Genomic DNA, 9,096 nt, shown 5'->3' with positions numbered 1-9,096 from the left:
TAGCGGTCCTGTCAGCTGTAGCTGGGGTTCCATCATTTGTGGTTTTGGCTTCATCTAAGCTACGTGTGGATTCTCCTTTAAAACCTACAACTTCACTGGATGTTACAAAGTGCTTGAATTTAACTGATGATTCCTCCAGTTGGCATTTTTTTATCGTCGAAAAGGCTGCTGACATGTAAGGGTTGGGGTTCGCATCATGAGGAAAATGTTTCATGGTAATAAAACGGTGCCCCAGAGCTTCACTGAGGGTGATTCTTTTTTGAGGATCTACCTGCAGCATTCGTTTGAGGAGGCTTAAAAAGGCCTGTGTGTCCTCAAACTCTGTGGTATCGTTCACCTCTGGGCGAGTCTTTGTCACGTCATTTAGACTGGTTAACTTGTCAAAAATGCCTCTATACCGCCTGGTCTTGGAGCCTGTTAGGAGCATGTACTCAGCCTCTGTATTCAGCCTCCATGAAGGGTTAGAGGAGTCTTTGTCTTTGCTGAAAAAGCAGCTGGAATAGATTCCAGAATTCAGCAAGTGATCATCAGGCAGACCCTGCATCTGCACGATGGCTCTCATTACCTGATATGCACACCTTATTGGATACAGGTTCTGGCCAAGGTACATGAAGGCCAAAACGCAGCCAAGAGACCACATATCTACAGCCTCATCAAGTGGAAGGCCCAGGATAACTTCAGGGGCCCTGTAGCCAATGAGTTTCACCCTGAAGGGCTGCTGATGATTAACCAACATTATGTTGTCTGGCTTGACATGTGACAGACCTACGCTCTTGAGGGTGTTCAGAGCCACCAGCTTTTGTTGTGTGATTACTCGAATCTCAGACAGATGCAGTGGCTGGAAGTCTCTGCTTCTGATGAAATCATAGATATTTATGTCCAGCATTTCAAATGCCAGACAAACATGTCCTTTATACTCAAAATGCTTGGCAAACCTGACCAAGTTGTTCTTGTCTTGGTCAAGCTTCCTGATTTTCTTGAGTATGGTCACCTCTCTTTTACCAAACTTGATTATTTCCTTCCTCACAATCTTCACAGCTAGCTTCTCCTTGGTGGCTAATCTTGTTCACTAGACCACTTTTTCAAAAGCCACATGCTCCAGGTACCTCTCTACGAAGTACACAGTTTCTTAACCAGGCATAACCGCATATTTTTCTTTCTTGCAATTTTTCTTCCCTTTCTGAGCACAGCCACAGTTTGGTCCCATTTCTAAAAGTTAAATGTTACCAATTAAACCGACTGCAATTTGTCACATTTTATGTGACATCATCATCTGTCCAAGTTGCACGTAGAAAAATTCTTCGTTCATCATCGAAGGGATCTGAGGTCAAAAGAAACCATGGTTACCATAGTAGCAAGTGTAGTTTAAAATATAATATAATTAAAATATCTCTGTCGATTTTCTTGAGAGCTGCTCACCCAAAAAACTTGACAGTCGACACAGCTCATCCTTGGGTCCTCAGCAATACACCTGCTCAGTTTGAAGTCGATCTGATGATCAGGAAGCTTAAAACCATGACCTCACATTCTGAATGTTCAGCTTCAGTGTTTGGCTTTTTCCCCTCTTTATTGAAGTAGAAAATGTACAACAATATGGCAAGTGATACATTAGTGCAAACCTCTTTAAAAAAAAAAAAAAAAACAGGGCACAGTGTAATGAGGTAAGATCAGTACAAATTAAAAAGGCAAAAAATATACAAACAGAAAATAAATAACATAGCTAAGAGGACTTTTCTAATGTTGGGTCAGGTTGTTGCTGTGTTTAAGACAACAGAACCTGACAGCCTGAACTCAGGGGATAATACTCCAATCTCTTAGGGGGCGTGGCATGTCGATCACCGTCTCGCCATTTTCGAATAATAATTTTCCTACTGTTGTTGTTAGCTTGCTAGCTAAACAGGTTAGCTGCCCCCAGCATCATCCACGTGAGAGAAACACGCACAAGTCACGTTAAGATTTTAAACTCACAGCTTGGTTATTGCAGCCAATTAAAAGTAACTTCTTTCCCGTCATTATGGACGAGGAGTATTACAGCGGCGGAGGAGACTGGGAAGGCACGGATGGCAACACGGTGAGAAGAGGACTTGTTGCTGTTAGCTAGGGCAGCGTTAGCTTAGCTGCAGTCCCACCAGCTGCTGATTCGTTGTGATAATTGTACAATACCGTTTAGACAACACAGAATTAATGTGCAGAGACAGGTGTGTCCACACAGCTGTAGTATTCGGATGCCCCGCATGATCACAACTCACAGCAGCTTGGCGACTCGGTTAGCCGGCTACAGGCTAACTAACGACACAGCTGGTCGACATGCTAACCGTTATCCTGCTCACTTATCTGCAATTGCCAATAAACCTTTAGTTTTACCTCTGTCTCTGCGTTTTTATTTTTGGTGTGTAACCTTTAATTATAGAAGACTGTCGCTAAACCAATCAGCCAAATTACTTCCAGCTGTGTTTACTACACTTATAGACACTGGTTTGTCAAATAGTTTTTAAGGACAGTGAAAATCCAGCAATAGTCACATACACATACACAGGACCTCACAGATATACACTTACGTGAAGTCAATTTGTTGTAGACGTTTTGCTGAGTTATTGAACTAAAGAACAGCGCATTTGGACAGAGCTGCAGGGATTAGGATATTTAACGATTCGCCCATTGACAGAAAATTAACTGACATCCATGAGAGGATGAGATGAGAGGATTATCTGCTTTTCTCTGTTTTTATAGCATTGTAAACTGAATATCTTTGGGTTTCGGACCTTTTACTCGGGCAAAACTAGATGAAGGAAAAAGTCACCATGTTGGAAATTGTCACAGAGCTTTTCCCCGCTATTTTCTGGCAATTGAGAGACAAAACGATAAATCAACTTAATGATGATGTGCTTTAAATATGATGATGGTCAGTAAATTGTGCAACTGCTGCATGAAGTAGATATGTCACAGTCTGATAATATATCTGATCGTTTCATGAAAATATTGTTCATGGTGTTTGTTCTATGGCACCTCTCAGTTCTCCTCAGTCATCTAAAAGTTGTCTCCACTATGTACATTTCACTGTATTCAGAGCAGAGATAATATTACTGAAGCATAAACTTATGTATCTTTCAGGAGGATGGTTATGTTGAAGGAGAAAATGACGGGAAAACCCAGGAAGATTGTCTGCAGAAATTCTCCAGCAGGGACTACATCATGGAGCCTGCAATCTTCAACACCCTCAAAACGTAAGCACCTATCTCCTCGTATAAAAATAATATTCACCCTCCATAACACCTGCGTAATTTGGAGTGAGAACAAGAAAATTAAGTTGGTAACTTGACCAATAAAAGAGGACACTTGAAACATATTAAAATCTACTAATCTACTACAATAATTGAATGATTGAAACCATATTTTTTTCTCACAGGTATTTCCAAGCAGGTGGATCTCCAGAACATGTCATCCAGCTTCTCTCTGAAAACTACTCTGCTGTGGCTCAGACTGTTAACCTGCTGGCAGAGTGGCTCATCCAGATGGGTAGGTGACAGACTACAAGATTTGTCATCACGTTTTCGGGGCTTCGAGTCACCATTGCTCTGCTAGAAAAAAACATTCCCCATCTCCACCTGTTACCATGCAGCTTTATTGACCTTTTATTAATCTGTCATTTCTTTATTTTGACTGCAGGTGTTGAGCCTGCTCAGGTCCAAGAGCGAGTAGAAAATCACCTCAAGAGTCTCCTGATAAAACACTTTGACCCCCAGAAAGCTGATTCTATTTTCACTGTTGAGGGAGAGGTGAGATTTCTGAACACTCGAACACTTCCCTTCAAATCCTGAGGATCCTGTGAAAAGGCTTAGTCATAAAAGTTACATATAACTGAAGTTCTCATGGACCAGCTATTTTGTGAAATCGTCAGTGTGACAAGTAGAGAAGATATTCAGACATGAAACAAATAGGGTCTGCTGTGTTTTTAGACTCCTGCCTGGCTCGAGCAGATGATAGCTCACACCACGTGGAGAGATCTCTTCTACAAGCTGGCAGAGGCTCACCCAGACTGCCTGATGCTCAACTTCACTGTAAAGGTATACTTACACAAAAAGAAACATGTTTGTGTTGCTAGTTCTAGCTTTTTGAATGTGAGGATGGCTGTGTTTTTTGTGTTTGATTTAATTTTACATTAAAAGTTTTTGGGATGTTTTAGCTGATGCTCAGAAAAAGTAGCAATTTGAAATCCACTTTGATACTTGGGCATTATTTATTTCTATAACCTAAACATTGTGAACAAATGGATCGATGAACTGATAATAATAGAAAATAATCAGTTTAATAGTTAGCTAAACATGAAACATACTTTTTTGTAAATTTGGGGATAAAAAGTCATTTATGTCTTTGCCATGTTGTTTAAGTTTTCTGAACTTGAACAGTTGTTTGCTTTGCAGCAGTTCATTTAGTCACACGTGTCCTCTGTTTGTGTTCAGCTCATTTCAGATGCTGGTTATCAGGGTGAGATCACCAGTGTGTCTACAGCGTGTCAGCAGCTGGAGGTTTTCTCTCGAGTACTGAGGACGTCTTTGGCCACGCTGCTGGATGGAGGAGAGGAAAACCTGGAGAAGAACCTGCCAGAATTTGCTGTGAGGCTTACTTACGCTTACTCTCTGTCAACCATGATTCTATGAAACATAAGCTTTACCAGTTATTTTTTTAGGGCCCTTTTCATTATGGATTTGGTTAGTTTTTGTAAAATCTGGTTTGATCTTTTCAAATATCAGATCCTTTATATTGTACCTTAGTATCTTGCAGTTTTATGTAGTTTTTTTTAAAAATATGAGATTGACATATTTAAACTGTTATTGTAGTGCTGTTCTTGGTTTCCTGTTCCCGTGTTTGATGATCTCTGCTGAGTGGTTTCGTCCTCTCTCCTGTAGAAGATGGTATGTCACGGCGAGCACACCTACCTCTTCGCCCAGGCGATGATGTCCATCCTGGCTCAGGAGGAACAAGGCGGTTCAGCTGTTCGTAGGATCGGCCAGGAGGTGCAGAAGTCCGCACACGAGAGGTACAGTTGTCTCCTTCAGCAGGAAATCTACAAGTTTGACATGGTCTGTTCTCAGTAGTTTCACAGAGTATAATTGATCAAGTGGATACAATTTAATTGTAAAATGAGGTTATGTAGATGAGGATGCTGAATAAAACAAGGAATCCATTCAAAACTAGAACATGGAGTGATTGAGGTTTTACTCAGCAAACTTATCCAGATAACCAGCAAATCTGCCTCCTGCAACAAGCCCCAGGACACTGCCTTGTTGTGTTTCTGTGTGTGTGTAACAAATACCAAATTTCACTGTTGACGTTATGTGGTTGCGTTTTTTACTCAGAGGTCATGATGCCAGTCAGATAACCCTCGCACTCGGTACAGCAGCAGCCTACCCTCGAGCCTGCCAGGCGCTGGGTGCCATGTTGTCGAAAGGAGCCCTGAATCCTGCAGATATCACAGTTCTGTTCAAGATGTTCAGCAGCATGGACCCTCCTCCTGTGGAGCTGGTGAGGACAGAACGTCTTTGTTTATGTCCACTACGAGCTTGTTAAAGTGCTGATGACTGAAATATTTACTGTTCTCATCTTTAGATCAGGGTGCCTGCCTTTCTGGACCTGTTTATGCAGTCGCTGTTTAAGCCTGGATCAAAAATCAACCAAGACCACAAACATAAATACATCCATATCCTGGCTTACGCTGCCAGTGTGGTCGAGACGTGGAAAAAGGTAGAGAACAGTTTACTACTGTTTGAAATGTGCTGATATAATAATGCAAATGTGTTGCTGTTAGCAAAAAGAAAATGACATATGTGCAAACCTGTTTTCAGTAGTTGTATGGTAGTTGAACTAAATTCCAGGCGAGGTATAACACGCAGTTGTCACCTGCTTTTGATCAATAGTAAGTTGTTTATTTCCTGAAGTTTACATACACTTAGATTGAAGTCATTAAAACCCATTTCTTAACCACTCCACAGATTTCATATTAGAAAACTATAGTTTTGGCAAGTCAGTAAGGGCATTTATTTTGTGCATGGCACAAGTAATTTTTCCAGCAATTGTTTCAAAACAGATTATTTCGCTTTTAATTCACTGTATCACAATTCCAGTGGGTCAGAAGTTTATATACGATAACTTGACTGCCTTTAAACAGCTTGGAGAATTCGACAAAATTATGTCATGGCTTTAGAAGCATCTGATAGGCTGATCAACATAATCTGAGTTAACTGGAGGTGTACCTGTTGAAGTACCTGTTAAATGTCATGAATTGTGCAAAACTGAGTTTAAATGTATTTGACTGAGGTGTTCGTAAACTTCTGACTTCCACTGTATATGCTCATTTGTTTCTTTAAGTTCCCTCATTCCACACCTGCTTCTTGAACTCTCTTTTTAACATGTGACACCTATTCAATCCCAGAACAAGCGAGTCAACATCAATAAAGACGAGCTGAAGTCAACATCTAAGGCCATAGAAACTGTGCACAACCTGTGCTGCAATGAGAACAAAGGAGCTACAGAGCTGGTGGCTGAACTCGGCACGTTGTACCAGTGCATCCGGTGAGTGGACAAGCAAAATGTCATTGTTGCAAAACCTGCTAACTCCTAAATATAGTTAACGAACGAACGTGTAAAACAGTAAAATGTAAATAGCTTAATGCTCATTCAGTTAGTGCAAATAGTTGTGCAAGTTCTTTGAGGTGTATTTATTGATTATTTTCAGCCACCTGGGGGCAATGGAAAAAGCTGTAAACATAACATTGCCATATTATCAACTTGTGTTAACAAAGTTTTACAATACTGGAGTAAAAAACTGTTGAAAATGATGAAGTAAATGTACAAATAAACCCTTTATTTTGATAAAATGATTTTCATTGACTCTCCACTAACTACCCCTTTGACTTCATGTCTGTTGGTGTTCAGGTTTCCAGTAGTTGCCATGGGGGTTTTAAAGTGGGTGGACTGGACAGTGTCTGAGCCGCGGTACTTTCAGCTCCAGACAGACCACACTCCAGTACATTTAGCTCTGCTGGATGAGGTAGGAGGTTACTACCAGATGAAAGGTTCATTTTCAGTCTTTAAAGACAGAAGTTCAACTTAAAAGCAAACTCTCCCTCTGCACAGATCTGTACGTGTCACCAGCTGCTGCATCCACAGGTCCTCCAGCTGCTCATCAAACTGTTTGAGACGGAGCACTCTCAGCTGGACGTCATGGAGCAGGTGTGTGTTTTTCTGGGTTAAATGAAGGATTCTCATTTCTCTTTTCAACAGAAGTCTGTATGCTGTGACTGAGACCTCTCAGCTGACATGTTGATTTTACTTTCCCCTCAGCTGGAGTTGAAGAAGACGCTGCTGGACCGAATGGTTCACCTGCTTAGTCGTGGCTACGTCCTGCCTGTAGTTGGTTATATTCGAAAGTGTCTGGAGAAACTCAACACGGATATTTCCCTCATCCGATACTTTGTCACTGAGGTAACAGCAGCTTCTGATCTCCATAAGTGTTAAAGAGGTAAAACTTGGGAAAGGGAAGTGACTTCTGGTTTAAATATTTTCCTCCATCACAGAAGTTACTGGGTGTCTACAGATTCTGAAAGTCTCAAACTAATTTACACATTCAAGGCCATAAAATGGTCTTGAGTGAAGTTGAATATATTGTTTTATATACTAAATTAAGTTTGACCAGTCTTAAGAATATTTTTGAGTAGAGCCCGGCAAGTAATTGAAACTTTGTCAACACTGAATCTCTAACCAACGTGATATCAGTCAGTAATCTTATTTTGATATAGTTGTGAGATGAATCTATTTTTGGTAAAAGATGCCTGGAAAGGGTTAACAATTGAGTATCTTAAATGTTACTCAGAGCCATAATCCATGATGTGCTGTTTTTTGTTGAGCACATCAAAGTTATAGCCTGAGTAGCCTGAGATTGCCACCATGAGAATGGTGAGTCTTGTGCACAGGGTGTATTTAATAAAATTATTTAATTGCTTATCAGGGTAAATATGAGAAATGGTTGTGAGTTTTGTCTTAGTGTTGACCAATCAGCATTTGTCAATTGATCATAATTGAAAACAGGCCTGTTTTACTACTGCATTTACATATTGCTTACAAAAACACCCATCAGAAAATATACATAACTTGTGTTTTAAAACACACCTTTAGAACAAACTAATTAACTCCATTATTTCTCTTTAAAAAGGTGCTAGATGTGATCGCACCTCCTTACACATCAGACTTTGTTCAGCTCTTCCTGCCCATCCTGGAGAACGACAGCATCGCAGGGACGATCCGCACAGAGGGAGAACACGATCCTGTTGCTGAGTTCATTGGTAAGCAATATGCTAACATTTTGTGACAGCACAGTCATGCTACTTATTCAAAGACAGAATAATACTTAAAAATACTCTAATTCATTAATTCCATGCACAACAACAACATCAGAGCTTTGCAAACATGAGCAGGAAGTGGTTTTCTCACATGATCACAGGAAAAACTTCTCATCCTCTTGAAGCAACATGTGGTTATTATTTCCTTGTTTTTTTGTTTTTTCAGCTCATTGCAAGTCAAACTTCATCATGATTAACTGATTTGGAGAATGACACTGAAAACTTTCTTGTTGGAGAATGTACCAAGAAGACCTCACAGGGACAGAGGATCTGTGGTCTCAATGATAACCAAATGCTCTGCTTGACATTGAAACACATCGCTTGGACACAAGATGGATGTGTCGGTTTGACCAAGTGAATGAGGATTAGTATTTCTTGAGACAACAAAAAGGCAAATGTCACTGAGCTGGTAGAACGATGGAAGTATAGTAATATTTCAGAGGAAGCTGTCCGAAGATGCAGCAAAATATTTTTCTTTTTCACCTGTATATTTGATTTTCTATTTTTATGTTGGTTCAAGATGTTTTAAAATAAAAACCTGAATATGTATTCTTTAGTGCATTTTTTTATTTTTATTTAATGCAATCATGATCATAAAACGTCACTCTTTTGGTCACATTTTTATGACTCATTAAGAAAACTGTATAAAATAAAGGCCAGGCTTTCAGCCTGTACTGAGCATATTCGGTTGATAAACAGC

The 9,096-nt window shown here is 40.1% G+C and overlaps 1 protein-coding gene across 1 annotated transcript; it reads left to right on the top strand.

Moving 5' to 3' along the window:
• Window positions 1-1,836: 1,836 nt before the first annotated feature.
• On the top strand, window positions 1,837-8,945 carry nelfcd (negative elongation factor complex member C/D). Its single transcript, XM_056392577.1, has 15 exons — window positions 1,837-2,071; window positions 3,112-3,224; window positions 3,407-3,516; window positions 3,667-3,776; window positions 3,957-4,064; window positions 4,461-4,613; window positions 4,908-5,038; window positions 5,358-5,523; window positions 5,608-5,742; window positions 6,431-6,570; window positions 6,934-7,048; window positions 7,135-7,230; window positions 7,342-7,482; window positions 8,210-8,339; window positions 8,563-8,945. Exons 1-15 carry the CDS (start codon window positions 2,015-2,017, stop codon window positions 8,595-8,597), a joined length of 1,740 nt encoding a protein of 579 aa, XP_056248552.1. The 5' UTR covers window positions 1,837-2,014; the 3' UTR covers window positions 8,598-8,945.
• Window positions 8,946-9,096: the final 151 nt, after the last annotated feature.

Source organism: Seriola aureovittata, chromosome 2 (genome assembly GCF_021018895.1).
Source record: "Seriola aureovittata isolate HTS-2021-v1 ecotype China chromosome 2, ASM2101889v1, whole genome shotgun sequence".
Lineage (NCBI taxonomy): Eukaryota > Metazoa > Chordata > Actinopteri > Carangiformes > Carangidae > Seriola > Seriola aureovittata.
The sequence above is the reverse complement of the archived record's forward strand: the minus strand, read 5'-3'. Positions and strand labels throughout refer to the sequence as shown.

What these genes read in the sequence shown, in the direction of transcription:
- nelfcd (XM_056392577.1), top strand. Translation starts at nt 2,015, where the DNA reads ATGGACGAGGAGTATTACAGCGGCGGAGGAGACTGGGAAGGCACGGAT. An exon ending in ACCCTCCTCCTGTGGAGCTG is followed by an intron (nt 5,524 to 5,607) that starts GTGAGGACAGAA and finishes TCTCATCTTTAG; the next exon opens with ATCAGGGTGCCTGCCTTTCT. An exon ending in AGCTGGACGTCATGGAGCAG is followed by an intron (nt 7,231 to 7,341) that starts GTGTGTGTTTTT and finishes CTTTCCCCTCAG; the next exon opens with CTGGAGTTGAAGAAGACGCT.